General features: G+C 41.5%; 1 protein-coding gene across 2 annotated transcripts in view; it reads left to right on the top strand.

Annotated features, from left to right (window-relative positions):
* Positions 1–24: 24 nt before the first annotated feature.
* SULT4A1 (sulfotransferase family 4A member 1) overlaps positions 25–16,390 on the top strand; it is a 32,146-nt gene continuing 15,780 nt past the window's right edge. For both annotated transcript variants that reach the window (XR_014898168.1, XM_085324428.1), the window contains exon 1: positions 25–214. Coding sequence is in view for 1 of the 2 variants with exons in the window: in XM_085324428.1 (XP_085180554.1) it covers positions 46–214 (169 nt within the window). In the remaining variant the exon portion in view is untranslated. The remainder of the gene's footprint in view (positions 215–16,390) is intronic.

Raw genomic sequence — 16,390 nt, 5'->3', positions numbered from 1 at the left:
GCAGCAGCAGCAGCAGCGGCAGCAGCAGCGGCAGCAGGGCAGAGGATGGCGGAGAGCGAGGCGGAGACCCCCAGCACGCCGGGGGAGTTTGAGAGCAAGTACTTCGAGTACAATGGGGTGCGGCTGCCGCCCTTCTGCAGGGGGAAGATGGAGGAGATCGCCAATTTCCCGGTGAGGGACAGCGACGTCTGGATCGTCACCTACCCCAAGTCAGGTAGGCGGGCGGGCTGGGCGGGGGTCGCCTCCCCCCTTCCCCTCCCCCCTCCCCCCCGGCGGCGGCCGTTGGGCAGCGGCGCGCGGGGGGGCCGCGGCGGCGGGGGGTGAGGGGTGGGGAAGGAGAGGCCTCTGCGGCCGCCCCCGGGGCGCTGCGCGGAGGAGGAAAGCTGCCCCCCGGGATGGGGCAGCCCGAGCTCAGAAACCGGCGGAGGCCGGACGCGGCACGTCGCCCGTCCTCGGTGCTCCCGCAGCCTCCGGCTGACCTGCTGCGGGGTGACGGCGTTGCCCCGAGGCGGGGGAGGTCTAGCAAAGCGGGGGCGTAGCGGGCGTGCATGCCCAAGGGTTTCCGATGTGACACGCAGGTTTCCCGTGTGCCCCACAGTGGCCCCTGCTGCGTCCCCAGGGTGGCCAGGCTGGTCGCTGCGGGGGGACATGTGCCCCAAGTGCATCCGGCTGCTCGCTTTCAGTACGGGCAACCTTTCCTGTTAACAGTATAAGTGTTTATCTCGTCAGGAAACGCGTCCTCTGGCTGCTCTCTATCACCTGGATATCGGTGCTTTTAATATCATATTTCTTGATTTCTTACCCTTTCTGTTCCTAGCAAAATGTTTAAACTGAATTAACATGGATATAGTGCTGTCTGCAAATAAATAGACAATATGGTAGCTTCATAACCCACCTGGTAAAAACAGAAGCAGAGATGGACAGTCTTTTTTTTTTTTTTCTTTATTTTTTTAAAGCACATTCTTGCATGACTTTTTTCCTGGCAATAAGATGATCTCTTTCTAGAAAATTCAAAGTCCATTTTACAGAGACTGCATAGGTTTGCTCTCTCGGTACCCTTGTAAAATGATGTTTCAGTATCATAGGTTACTGACTAGCTCTTATCATTTCATTGTTTATTGTATGTATGGCTAATGCCTTTCTAGTTTTTCTTGGTGTGATAACACAAAATTATGCACATCTCCCACAATGCAATGCCTACTATCTTATTTCTCAAGGAGTTTAAAATATTTCTACAGTGTTTTTTAATACTTTATTACTAATGATGCAGTTAGATTGGCTAGTGCTTGATAGATGCATACATTAGAGAATAGGGACAGTATGCATACAGATGGATGACCCTCAAAATGCTAACATTCAGACCAGCCGGCTATATCTTTATTACTCTTTTTAAACTGTCTTCTTAAAGATTTGTAACATGCAGGAAGCTGAAAGAACACTACTTAATTATTTCATCTTATTAAGATTTCAGGATTGCAGATCTGCGTTTACAGTGCTCATGAGTTAGTATAGCACCCCAATTTCATATTTACAGATCATTAAATATCCTCAGCTAACCTCAGTTTCCAGTGGCCAGGTGCAATAACTATGCAGTATGTCAGCTGTCAATGGCTTAGTTTCCATGGCTATACAATTGGCAATAGAAAGCCAGCTTGCATAGCCATATTTAATTTGCTATTATCTTATGAATACAGCAGCACTGTACTAGGTCTCTCAGACTTCCGACTGAGAGTAGTAGGGTTCTGTCCACTTACATAGTTAGTGGCATAGCTTACTCTAACAGGGTTTACTATCAGGCAATGTGAAAGCTAAGAAAAAGAAGGACTGAGAACTGAGACACCAAAACTGAAGGTACAGTAGTGCTGTGAAGATGAGCTGGGAGGGGCAGCCTTGGGACCAGAATAGATACCAGTGTATTTTACTCGCCAAGCAAGAGGGCATTTAGGACAGGTCTGAGGAATCTCTCATTCCCTCATAGAAACACGCTAACAACCTCTACAAGCCCCAAGAGATTAAAGACCACATTTAGGTGGCATAAATTCTAGAGACTCTTGTAACTTCTTCTGTTGGCTGACCCTGCATGGCTTACAGTTCAGTGCCTTATTTAGGATTTCTGAATCAATTGTCAAAGGCTCTGACAATTTGGGGCAGGAACACCAGTGGAAATTAGGCTGCCCAAATGTGGTTCCCATTCCAAGGCAGAGCTCAGAGGGTTGTCACGGGTGGTGCGGATTCTAGTTGGAGGCCCATGGCTAGTGGAGTCCCCCAGGGCTCAGTACTGGGTCCCATCCTGTTCAACTTACTCATCAGTGACCTGGATGAAGGGACAGAGTGCCTCCTCAGCAAGTTTGCTGATGATACCGAACTGGGAGGAGTGGCTGATACACCTGAGGGCTCTGCTGCCAKTCAGARAGACCTGGACAGGYTGGRGAGCTGGGCAGAGAGGAACCTCATGAGGTTCAACAAGGGCAAGTGCAGAGTACTGCACCTCGGGAGGAATAACTCCATGCACCAGTASARGCTGGGGGCTGACCTTCTGGGGAGCAGCTCTGCAGAGAAGGACCTGGGAGTGCTGGTGGATGACAAGCGGACTATGAGCCAGCAGTGCGCCCTTGTACCCAGGAAGGCCAATGGTATCCTGGGGTGCATTRGGAATACTGTTGCCATCAGGTCAAGGGAGGTGATCCTTCCCCTCTACTCAGCCCTGGGGAGGCCACATCTCGAGTACTGCGTCCAGTTCTGGGCTSCCCAGTACAAGAGAGACATGGAGCTACTGGAGAGAGTCCAGCGTAGGGCTACAAAGATGATCAGAGGGCTGGAGCATCTGCCCTACGAGGAACAGCTGTGAGAGCTGGGTCTGGTTAGCCTGGGGAAGAGAAGACTGAGAGGGGATCTTATCAATGTGTACAAGTACCTGATTGGAGGGTGTCAAGGGGACGGGGACAAACTTTTTTCAGTTGTCCCATGTGACAGGACAAGAGGCAATGGGCAAAAAATTGAAGCACAGGAAGTTCCACCTGAACATGAGGGGGAATTTCTTCACTGTGAGAGTGACAGAGCCCTGGACCAGAGAGGTTGTGGAGTCTCCTTCTCTGGAGATCTTCAAAACCCACCCGGAAATGATCCTGTCTAACAAGCTGTAGGTGACCCAGCTTGAGCWGGGGGGTTGGACTAGATGAACTCCAAAGGCCCCTTCCAATCTCAACTATTCTGTAATTCTGTGATTTAGCCAAGGTCATGCACGAGGTCCACAGAAATTGAATCCAGAACTCCAAGCTCCTCTCCATTATTTTAACCAAAGCTACATCATCCTCTTTCTCAGTAGCATTGATTAAGATTTGCTCTTAACTGGAGATACTCAGAATTTTCATAAAGTTACTGTAATTGTGAAGTGGGTTTACAAAATGCATTTTGCAGACAAAATGAAATTTTGGGGAGAGAGTCTTTAAACAGAAAACATTGGGATGAAATTAAAAAAATCAATATTTTTGATAGTGGAGATCAGGAAAAAAGAAAAATGCATCATTTTTGAATAGTTTCAAGGGGAAACCTTTCTGTCATTTTTACAAAAATCAGTTTTGTTCAGTGTTTCACCAGCTTTCCATCTGCTCAGATTGTGGAAAAATATACAAACAAGCCCTTCTGCTAGATGTGAGAGGCCAGAGCTTCTAGCTCTTACTGATCCCTGTGCTACAATCTAATAACAGAAGGCTCCATCAGTAGTAGTTGACCATATGTTGGTTTATTTGGTGAAGAAAATACACAAATGGCTTATAGGCCCGTGTTTCCTGGGTGTCAAGGCTGCTTCAGTATTCCTAGTGACTGAAGAAGTACATACGCCATTTTGAAGACATTATACCTTGCAAAAGTAGATGGTATAGTTTGAAACATGTGAGATGGACATAATGCTTGGAAATGGTTATATGTATTAGTGAATTGGGAGTGACCCAAGAAAAAGCTAGTCCAGTAATGGTAGAAAATTGAATGCACCAGTGGCTTTACTGGGAGTAATGTAATAAGCTTAATGGAAAATGACTCTGCTTTAATGTGATTTCCACTGATGGATGCCTAAATAATGATACTCTTTATATTTTTAATTAATCCTAACACCTGTGTCCAATCAATGATAACAACTTTTGGGAACTGCTGCACTAGGAGAAGCTTATGCTTAAARCAGACTCATTTAAACAAGCATATGTAAATAAGGGGGAGTGCATATTATATGTAAGTACATATTAGAACTGTAATTACAGAAAACCTTTCTGTCATGCTACATACTGTAAAATCAGGTGTGCTTCTGCTGTACTGGAGAAACGAAGTCACAAGTTTCATCTCTCACATAACTCTATTTGTAGCATAGATGAACAAGATCCGCTGAGATTTACAGTAGCTGCAAATGTAATGTGGAATACCATTCTATATAGCATTAAATAAATGGAACTCACACAACAGATTGCTTCACAGATGAGGTTAGGATGCAGTGTTCCACAGGAAACACATTGTACAGCCTGTCAAAACTTTCCTGGAACCCTCTAGTTACCTTGGGCTTTTTTTGTAYCCTACTTTGAATTTGGAAATTCAGTTTCTTTATAGACTCCAGAATTAATGAATAAACAAATTCTTTCATGGTATTTTCCCGTTCACTGTGCCAAGAGATAGATTGTTCTTCTGTTAATGTTAACGATTTCAGTGGAATTAAACCAATGACTATGCCTTGTGTGGAGTAATACCCTTATTAGTCAGTTACTGCTTGACTTAATAGTACATGGCTACATGTGAACTATGCTTGAAGGGGTGTCCTGCAGTTGGTAGACATCTAACTCACCAACTAACATATCATCTGCAGTTACCACAGTTATCCACCATAGCAATCAGTGAGTGGGTGATAAAGGTCTGCGCAGAGCTACAGTGATTATATTTGGAAATACAGCATCTCTTTCCTCTCTTACCTGCCCAGCATTCGCAGCTGCTGCTTTGTAAGCTGTACTTTCTCTGTGCCCTGGCTTGCTTCCTAACTGTCTAACCCTTGCCAGTAGCCCCTGCATGGTGTGAGAGACTAATAAGCCTAAGCACAGGGAATCTGATTCTCTTCCCACTTACCCAGATTCACGTGAATCCAACACTGCTGACAGTCAGTCCTGATTTGTGCGGACATACCTGAGAGGAGAATCAGGCTGAAAGGTTGCCCAGGGATGTGCCCGAGCTGGGAAAGTTTCTAACCTGGGAGCAGTCAGACAGACACAGTGCTGTGAGCCAGCTGCAGGCTGCAGTGGTTTATCCTGGAAATGGCAAGACTGAGGTGGCCTCACATTGTAGCTAAGCCTCTCAGGGAGTGAGAGCATCTATGTGGACGTTATTGTATTAAGTTAGCTGATTGGCCTTAATTTCCAGAATTCCCATATGGAACCCCCTCACCACAGGTTTTATTGGTATTATTTTGTAATAATTTTTAATAATTTTTTCTCCTCTTGCCAAATAGTCAGATTCTGCTGCCACCTGGGATTTATAAAGGCCTATTCTTTTTGCAGGATATTGTTGCCTTGATTTTAACCAGGTTTCATTTGAAAAGTGAATTCAGGTGTTACCAGCTTAGAAGCATGCCCCAAGAAATCTTGAGATTGCCTTAAAAAGTCAAGAGATTTTTTTTTACACAGAGTACCTTTAGTATTCCTTTCCTTTGCCCTCTGCTTTGTGAAGTTGTATTATCTCATGGAAATGCATATATCTGGAAACATACCAAGCCTCTGTTAGTTTCATGAATGTGGATGAATGTGATAGTTAATGGCTTAGAAATCAGAATGGTAGCACTTACCTTTAATCAGTTTATCCACCTTAAKCAATTTGTAAAGCCCTGATATCACATAGCTTTAATGCAATAGGAATGTACATCAGTTCTCACACCAACTGGCCAAAAAGAACGGATTTCTTAGGCGAAGAACGATGGAACAGCAAATTGGGTGATGGAAATGTGTTTTGTGAGCTGTCATTTTAGGTAYTGATTTGCAGGGCTCAAGTTTGAATGCAATTTTATGCTCTTGATTTTTTGGTGACCAACATCACATTCCTTCCAGGAGTCAGAAGAGTAAATATCTCTGCTCCRCTAAGTCACTCTAAGTCAACAGGCCTACTCTGCTGCAGAAAGTAATGCTTGTATACGAGTGTTTGTGGATCAAGGCCTTTGGGATCCTGTGTGTTGAAAACCTTTTTGAAATGGGACTATCTTTTATTTTATTTATGTATAGCTCAAAGGCAGTCTGCTACTGACTTGGAAACTTAAATATTATTACAAGGCAAAGAAATGACAAATTAAAATATCAAATAATAAGTAATTGAAGACTGTGGGAAGTTTGCCACTTGTGTGTTCCACTGATTTCAGAGGGAGTGGTATTGAACTGGTGCTTATGTGCCTGAARCAGGAAATAATAATAAGCAGGTGAAGAAGGGAAAATCTGTAGGTAAGAAATACTTGTTTTTGTTATCTAGCTAGCAGTGTCTCTCTTTTAAGCCTTTTATCAAACCAATGAAGAGATGTTACTAGAGAAGGAGAGAACAAGTGGTACAGAAGAGTTAAGAAGTCTTCACTTATCTAGTAGGTTTTGTTGAGTCTCTTGCAAATGTAGCATAATTGTTTTTCTACTCTGAAGTAGTATGAAACTCAAGCAAGTTGCTTTKGAAAGCAGGCTTAGGAAAGAAAGGAAATAAGGTTTTACCCTGTTTAAAAAGTATTTTCTGGATACATGCAAAATCACTATTGACTGGATTAAACAATAATGACCTCAAAGATTAAAGAATTAGAAAATGCCATAAATCACCCCTAAGCCAACAGCCAGTCTCGTTAATGTTCATCTTTCATACAGAAGATATTAATGAAAGGAAGCAAAATGCTTGAACATTGTACTTTAATTAGACGAAACATATGCCATTCTTCATTCCCATTATGCAATATTTTATTAAAAGAWGACTTTTCTCATTTTTACTTCAGCAGAGATTCATTTAACTTACACAGAGAAGAAAAAAATCTACCCTCTTTGTACCATATATACTGCTTCAGAAGGGATACTAGCCTTGGGGTACTGGACATGTAATTTGACTTCTTGGCTAGAGAGTCTATGACCTTGGATAAGTCTGATAATCTCTCTGTCTCCATTTCCTGTTGGAGTCATGAGGATGTGTTTCATCTCTTCTAGTATTTTTGCACTTTATTTATGAAGACAAGAAATCCTCTGGGCCAGAAGGTGTCATCTGCCATTTATATTTTTGCAGAGAAACTTAGCATATTGTGGCTCTGAATTTGAATTAAGCATCTAGGTATTAAAGTAGAGCAAGTAGTGATACTAGTATGTAGGAAAGGGTTTTTTTTTTCCACACAGTGAGTGGGAGCAACCAACAAAAGGCTGAAAATGTAATGTCCCCATCTCATCACTTTGACCCTGTTCAGATTTTCTGTAACATTTTGGAGAATCCAGAGAGATATGGCATGAGAACTGAAATACTTATAGTTCTGTATACCAAAGCCCTTTATGGACCCCCACAATACAAATTAAATCAATTTATGTCATGTATTAATCTTGTAACCTGCAGATTCAGTAGCAGTGAAGTGTTTTGCTGCATGTGTGCAGACAAGACAGTGTAGCGGAGGAAACAATCAATTATTAAACATTTTAGCTAAATAGGTCTGCAGGCTGGGGAAGCCATTTGTGTGAGGAGTGACAGAGTACTGAGGAACGTCAGGAAGAAAGCATATCAGGGGGCTGAAGGTGTGTAAAGGAGATTTAGCTAGGTAAGCCTGAGGCAGTAGTTCAGATAGAGGAGGATGAAAAAAGGAAAAGGAAGAGCATTGGAGAAACAGCTGAGGAGAGATTTTTCTCACTAGTGCCAAAGTCCATTTAAAATTTTTAAAATGGGATCTGATCTCATGTCCTCTTAAACACCCACCATTTGTAGTGGAAGATGTGAAGGCCATCATACTTTATAAGGCTGCAAGTTCTGGGCAGTGTAGATCAACGTATGGGATGYAGACAATGGTGCTGAGTAAGCCCTTCACTGCGTCCAAGTACATGAGTAATAAATTTGTCTAAGCCAACAAAATGAGAAAAGAATGAAGCCAGTGAGATGAGAATCATGTTCAGTGGATACACAGTGGCTATGCATGCAGCAGTGCAGGTTTGTCAGTACATTGGCTGCTTGACAGTATCCTGTTGATGCAAGTGTCCTGTTTATGTTGCCCATAAGCCTAGGCTAACCATCTAGCTAAAAGCCTGTTTAATGTTGTTCAAAGCTGCCAGAATAGCACAAAACAGCTACAGGCATTGCTAGAATTGGATTGCTGTATGCATATATAGCTGAGRCGCACATTATTAATGATCAGTGTCAGTGCTGCTGTTGAATCACCAGTGGTTTCTATTAAAAATAGTGTACTCTCATCAAGGATTTTGCTGCAGTTCTGAGAAAACCCACGGTGATACAGATTTGCAGATCCTCTTTCATACTCCCAACTGGATCTGTTTCCACTTCTAATTTTGAAAAGCAACAACAGAAATATTTGTAGCTTGCCTAAAATTGCAATTCAGCAGACAAGAGAGGGAATGATAGCGTGCTAAACGTGAGTGAGGGCACAGGTACCTTGCAAAGGCTGATACTGCATAGAGCAGCTCTTTTGATGGATAGCCGTAACTTGAGGGGGTTTCTGTTGGAGGCAAAATAGTTTACTCTTTGATCTTAGACAACTAGTAGCTGACTAAAGAGGTTATGTGGTTTCRTGCATAGAAAGTAGACAACATTTCTTGAACTTCTAAAACACAAATATRTTTCTTCTCCATTTTTTTGCACATGTGGATCTTAACTGCAGTGCTCTCCAATTTAACCACCAGATATATGCAAACACACATTAATGTGTAGGCAGGTTTTGCCTAACAATTTTCTTGCCAGGGATTGAAACTGGGGCATAGAATTCCATTTCAGATCACTATGCAAGTCTGAATGTCAAGCAAGGCACTTTCAGAAGTGATAGGTATCCTCGAAATATGCGTAGCATATGGGGAGAGGAGCAGGTTCATAGCAAAGGCTAGGMGAGCTGCCTCAGCACAGGTTTCTGATATGGATGCACTACTGTTCTTGCCTTCTGATGCCATTTCAATCAGCAGAGCTCGTTACAAGGCTCTGCAGTTAGCCACAGACCATATTACAACTCTGTACAACAAAACACAGAAAGGGAGGCAGTTGTTCTAGAAATCAGTGGTGCTGAAGATAACTAAGCACTTCCCTTTAACACAGTGATGTCCTTGAGGGTGATTTTAAAAAATAATGACTTGTCATTACAGCGAAGTTCTTTTCTGCATTGTTATCCTTGGTACAGTGYTGTGTCACCTGTATGAAAATGGAAAGGAATTAGGCACAGTGGGAGGGCTTAGATAGTGTTGGAGATGAAGTTCAGCTCCTGCTGGGGTAATATATGATACAATTTGAGCATRTTTTTGATATAGACTCTAAAAGACTATGGGAATGGGACTTCCAGAGGAAGCAGGGGGCAGGATACAGATGATGTTAGCTGGARTAAAGGTGTGTACCTTCCTGTGTATGCTCCAGTGAGGAGGTGAGGTTTGAAAATCTAGTATTATCACCTTTGACATATCCACTGTGAGGAATTACCATTATTATTTTACACTTAGGCCCAACTTTGCCAGATAATTTTCAGAGGTTTGAGACAGATTCTGCCCTGTAGCATATGTTGGTTAATAAAAGCACTCTTTTGTTCATAAATCACTGTCCAGTTTGCCTGCCTTTTTATGTGACTGCATGATCCTGCATGTTTACATTATTGTTATGATAGGGGTGGTGTCTCTGATTTGGATCATAAGGGTGTCTCTGAAAGAGAAAAGCTCAGGAGGAGAAGATAAAAGCTGAATGTACTGGGCTGACTTTAGATGGGGTCAATTTTGAACAAGTGTGGGAAAAGTAAAAGGCGATGTAATTCTGTCCATCAGATAGTTGGTAAGGCATCAAACAAGCTTGAAGCTTTAATTCATTTATCTACTGTTTTCATATTCTTGACATAGGGTATTCATTAAATGATACATTTTGTTTGTTTGTTTTAACGTAAGAGTTGTGCTCTTAYGCTCTGGGAGAACATTTCATTTAGAGAGTGGCAACTGAAATAATGTAAAAGTCCTAGTAGATGTCCTCTTTTAAAAGTATCTGTTCTGGTGCAAAGTTGCTAGTGCTCTTTACCTGCTATTTGTCACTGTTCTTACAGAACTGCCCACAGAGCATTTTGTGTGAAGACTTTTTAATTTGCCTCAGGCAAAATTTGCCAGGTGAGTTTATGCCAAAAATACAAGCTTCTGAAGCTAATTTGGCTGCTTGAGTCTTAAGTGATTTGGGGCAACTTCATACAGACCGCTCCACTGGTCGTTACATGGTGTACAGGTGTGATGAGCATCCATAGACAGGGACGTATTTTACAAGCCCAGCTAAAGCTTAAAGGGAATGTCCATGAGTGAGATACTTTTCCCTTTGAATATTAGATACCAACCTATTCTATCAGTGAAGGATGTGTAACAAAATCTGGGAGACCTATAAACGATAAGGCCATGAACATGGAAACAAACTGAAAACAATTTCTGACTCATGAATCAGAAGGCAAATAAAAACACACTAGCGTGCTGTTATTTTAATCCCCGGATTTTGAGTAATCTGGGGACCTGGTCACAGTTCTTAGGGCTATTAGTATTATTTGCCTGGTTCTTGCTGCAGAGCCAGTGGCTGTGAAGATGTGACTTAAGATGGATAGAATCTCTTGCTTTCCTTAGCAAGAGGCCTTTGCCTTGTGAATCTCTGCCTGCTGGGGCAGACTGGTGTATCTATGGGTTAGATTCAATGTTAAGGGAGCAAGTGACTCAAACTATTTTTCCTTTTTGATGTTTTTCCAAAGTCTAAACTAGGGAAAGTAGACAATCTGGATAACTACACCACCGTATCTACACTGATAAACTTAACTAGGACATAGGCTCATCACGCAGTGGCATGCCATCATCGATGCTGTTTTGTTGTTAGCACATTCCAGACACAGTTGTGGTCTGGCTTTTCAGCACAGAGYGGGAGATAGCCAGAGCCAGGGACTGTTCCCAAGAAGCTGCATGGATGAGGCTGTCTTGCTTGGGGAGTTTATCYCAGGGGATATGGGTTCTGCTGTCCTCAGGGCCAGAGAACAGGCCCTGATGTATTTTATTTACTAGTATTGCTCTAGCTTTGGGATCTAGCATGCACAAAAGTCTCAGTAGGCCTTTTTCTCTGAGCTGCTTGTGTTGGTGTTCTGTGTGAGACATACTGCATAATCTGCCTTACTGYGTGAAAGTGGTGAAAGCCTTTGCAGTCAGCGCCGTGTCCGCACTGTGGCTATTTCTGCACTTTCCATCCTATTCYCTATGGACTAGTTAGCATTTTAGCATAAAGGAGAATTAGCATTCAGGCCATTTTTTAAAAATAGTACTAATACATTAGCTGAAAATAACACTGTTTTGTAACCAGCTTATTAAAACACTGCTTTAGAATACTGTATTACTATAGTTACAATAGTTCTATGAAAATGAAAAATAAATTGATTAGTAAGTCCAAAAAGCCAAGACAGTGCTTACTGAGTGTTGTCAGAAATCATGCAGTTAACTCTTCTTTTAAATCTGGTCTTACTTATGCTGTTGCCGTAAGTTTCAGAAAATCTGGATTCAGTTTCTTCAAGTTCCATAGACTTCCTTGGSAAGTGACTATTGATTTTAGAGGCATTTAGGCCCCTTAAAAAGGGCATAAATTTCAGAGGATGAATACTTAGACTTTTCTGAAAATCAGACCCTCCATTATGTATTTAATTGGGCACTCATAATGGAAAAACAATACAATTTAGCCTTCTGAATCATAAGTTTTACCTAGGAACATTGTAACAGAAGAATTGGGAAATATGCTGTCAAGGTGTATGCCTTATCTTTATTATTAAAACCCTCATTGATAACAATAAAGATCTTTATTCTTAAGCCTATTGGAATTCCAAGATATAAGTGAAACAGAACATATGGAGTTGAAGAAGAAATATTTTTAAGGTTTGGGTTTTTTTTTCTTCAGTGGAAAATCTAATTTTTCCTCCACTATTGTAGGCTGAMGATGAAAATGTCACACTTACCTGCAAATACACACTGAAACTGGTAAAAGCRGAAGGCGTTTGTAGGCAATTAGGAGAACTATATGGGGAATTGCTTTACAGCACTTGCTAAGCTAATCTGTGACAGCTCTAGCAGCCCTGATTTTTAATGAGCACTTATATCTACCAAAGCTATAAAAAAATTATGAGTCATAATGGGTCCATTGCATTGTATTAGCTGAAACTTGATCAAGCATCGGTAGATCAAATAAGGTGCAACTAATTGAGAGTACTAGAAAATTTTTAATACTAACACTAGCATTCCTTTATTATGTTTTTCCAGATGGCTTTCCAGACAAGGGGGTAAGTAAAAGGAATCTATCAAAGACCCTCGCATGCTTGAGCTGTTGGTTTGCCCTATGTTAGCTGATATGCAGGGGAGAAAACTCTTGAAATAAACTGCATTAGAAAAAATGAAGAGAAGGAATGTTTTGCAGGAAGCATCCTGCTTTATAGCTGCCACTTCACCTTGAACAAATCTGTGATACTCAATGGTTGCATGGGGAAATGTGCTAATGGTCAGAAAGTGCTAAGAGGAGCCAGAGAACAGCTGCATCAAAGAACATTTCTCCTACAAAGACTAAATTTCATGTTAAAAGTAATAAAAAGGAGTAACTGTAAGGCATTTTGAAATATTATTGGCTGTCTTCCTATGCTGTCTGGTTGCCCTTGGAGCAGTTACACCTACTGATAAGCAGAGGCAATATGCCCATGAACTAGCTTTGCTAGTATTGCTGAGATATTGGCTATGAAAAAGGGCGCAAATGAAAAGTTACTATGCATTGCAGGGGCTTCTGTAGGCCTCTGTGTGGGCTGGAAGGGTTCTCAGTGAGTCCTGATTCCTGTACATCATCAGGTATCACTGAAAAGTACAGCGCAGCCTAATCAGCACACTTTCAGACTGCTCTGACTGGGCCTTGTTTGCACATGCTCTTATGCAGTATGGAATTGCAGGTTCACAGATARTTTAGAAGACTCTCCTAAAAACCAACCAGTTCTGGCAGTGGCTTATCAGTACTGTTTCCCATCCCATCTCTTTTCAGATGTTCTGTGATAAATTGGAACACTTTATTTTCTCTTGAAGCATTATGTTGACATAACAAATGAGCTTGTCAGGGAAGAGCATTTCTCAGATAAAGCGCACTGAAGTTCCCCAGATGCTCACTGGCTTCCTTTTAATTTGATTTGGATAAACCTAAACAAATTCCACATCTGCTTTGGCATACGACCTTGGATCTAGCAGGGCCAGCAGTCTTCTTCCAGGATGAAATGTGGATCTGCAGTCAGCAGTGGCTGGAAGAAAGAAGGGTGGGTTGCTGGGTACTTACCAATATTGCCTTTGGTGCCTCATGCCTAAAGACTGACAGCTTGATCCACTGTTTCAGGTTTTTTTGGCTGTTTATTCTTTCTGTACCATCCCCAGTGAGACATGCACGTATATGCACATGCTTTCAGAAACATAGGGTGAAGATGTTGGAAAATACAAGTGATGCAAAATGTGACGTTTAGTTACGCCAAGTTTTGTGCTAGATTGGGACTATAAAAGGAGATTGAATTCAGCTCTGACACCCAATTTTCACACTTCCTTTAAAAATATCAGTTTCAGCAATTTGCTCTCACATCCCTCCATAAGATGGTGGTTCTCACACATCTCTGCARACATCATTTTAAGCCACTTGGTTCAAGTGGTCAGTTTGCTGACTATGCTTTCTGATTCCCAGATGGGGAATCAGGGACCACACCAGAAGACTCACATTTACCTCACACAGTAGCTAATTTAATAAACTCTCCTAACCCCAGTCTAGGCTTGGGCCTCTATCATATGCCTATATACAGTTTCCCCAATTTGTTTGCCTTTCCTGCCAATTGATGTTCTCAGGGACCTGCCCTGGCATCTGAGTCTGGTATTTGTATTGCTGTGTTAAGCCATCATTTGTGAACCGAAAGCACATTCAGGTTTGTTTATACATGTAATTTAGATCTGAGTTGTTTTTAGTACTAATGGAGATGTAAGGAGGTTATATATATTTCATTATTTATAAAGGCTTTGTCTGTTTTTTTCTTTTAAATCAAATAACCCGGGGGGGGGCTTTAAAAAACAGAGAAAATCAGGCTGATGACTGTTTTTAAATGAAGTTTCTAGAGATGTGAGGAGGGGGATAAACTGTAATTGATTAAAGAAGTAAAAAAAATCAGAGTTCCCTCAAAAGTTAAACATCTATTTTTCACTTGCATTAAGACCCTGAAAATCCTGAGAAGAGTAACTGAATGCTAATGTAGAAGAAAATTGGCCCTAAACACTGGGTGACAAAACTGGAAAGGTCATGAGTGGGAAAATTCAGGATCAGTGATCCTCATGCATGTATAGACAGSAGAAATTCTAACCTTCTGGCTGGCTAGAAACCAGAAGTTTAAACTGTCAATTTGCAGTCTTTCCTTTTATAAAGCATGTATCACACAGAAATACTGTTTGCTGTATGAACTGGAATAAGATGGAATGCTGGAATACGTGTAATTTGTGTGTGTGTACATGCCGATATGCATGGAATAATTAGCACTGAGGTTCAAAGGTTTAAAGCACTGTTCTAAAGAAGCTGCACTTGATGAAGATTTTAATTTTTCTGATGGAAGCATATTTAGATAAAAACAGTAAGTCCTTTGTGCTTCCAAAGGCCCACTTCCTTCTGAATCAGAACCCTGCTTCCCTGTGTCTCCTACAGACTACATGGMTCACAGGCCATTTCCTGTGTCATCTCCTATCTCTGCAGTGCTCCATGGATCTAATAGCCAACATGGAAAGATAAGTGCATGGCCTAGGGTCTGAATTCAGTAAGGCTGCACCACCTCGCTCTCACTCTTTAGTTATCTGGTGACTTTGTGGACATGCTGCACTGGTGACATTTCACCCCACTGCCAGTACTGCCTCAACCCAGCATCCCTCCTGTATTCCTGGGGACACAATGAAGATGGTTTCTTTTGCCCGGAGAGTAGCTGAGCAACAAAGGACTATGTGTTGATGTTTATCCCCACACAGTTACTCCTCTTCCTTTCATGGAATAAGCTTGCTGTGATAGCATTTTTCTTTGCAAGCGGAATTGGAAATACAGAAATAAATTAAAGAGAACCGCAATGTCTCCTGTCAGAATAAATTTTTAATGAGAACAAGAGTTGTGCTCATAGAGTCACAAGGATTTATCCTGACTGCTACTATATGTATGATAATTTTAATGTATAAAATATATGCTTGGACTTTAAAATGCAGAGTGAACAGCCTCAAGGGCTGGTTTGTATTTAAGTCTGTGACAGCTGTCTCTGTGKGTGATGATAATGTAGAAGTTTTTTTTCCAAACCATTTTCATTTACCCACCCATCCATTGGAAAGGAAACAGGAATGTTATTCTCTAAAACAATTCTCAGAGAGRTGCATCCTTTACACTACATCCAGACTATATTATCTCTTACCAGCCTCTAAAGTACAACWGCCTTTTTTTCTCTTCTTAGCTCAGATTAAAGAAGTTCTAAATAACGATACAGCAATTTTATATTGGAGCAACATGCAAGAATATGTATAAAATATGTCTAAGTTAGTGTGTAGCTAATTAATGTGAATTAACTGAGGGCCAATTTTCAAATTATAACAGGACCAAAAGGTATGATCTCTGAATTTGCAGCTAATCTTTCCAAGAACATGGAACTGTTCAAGCAGGTAGGCATGGCCTATATAAAGAATTCTGAAACAATTGCTCATTACTGTAGGTAACGCAAGAGAGAGATAAATCCTTCTGTCATCTTCCTCACCACTCACAATTTAAAAAATGTGGTCAGTCCGTCATAGTATCCAGGATTTCCCATCCCCACRTGATTTGTCATTTCATCCATGGGGTCTTTTCCCTGGTCCTTAGCTCATTTTTACCTTCACTCGTTCTGACCCTCCACCTCAGCTAAAGCCAGTGCCCTTCTGTAGTGTCTGAACCTTTGTTTGCCTGTTTTGAGGGTTTCCTACCTTCTCCTCCTACCTGCCTGAAGGTAAGGTCAGTTGCAATAATTCTCCTGTTCAGACTTCCTTTTGGAATACCTACTAATTTCCCAAAGCAGAGTCATTAAGGTAAAATATCTATTGGTTGCTTTGTAAATTTCTTCAGACTGGACAGAGATACATAACTGGGGCCTCTTAAGCTTATGACTGACTCACTATGCATTGAT

This window comes from Rhea americana, unplaced genomic scaffold (assembly GCF_003343005.1).
Source record: "Rhea americana isolate MKP2758 unplaced genomic scaffold, rheAme1 scaffold_91, whole genome shotgun sequence".
Classification (NCBI taxonomy): Eukaryota; Metazoa; Chordata; class Aves; order Rheiformes; family Rheidae; genus Rhea; species Rhea americana.
Note: the sequence above shows the minus strand (reverse complement) of the source record. Positions and strands in the feature narration are given on the sequence as shown.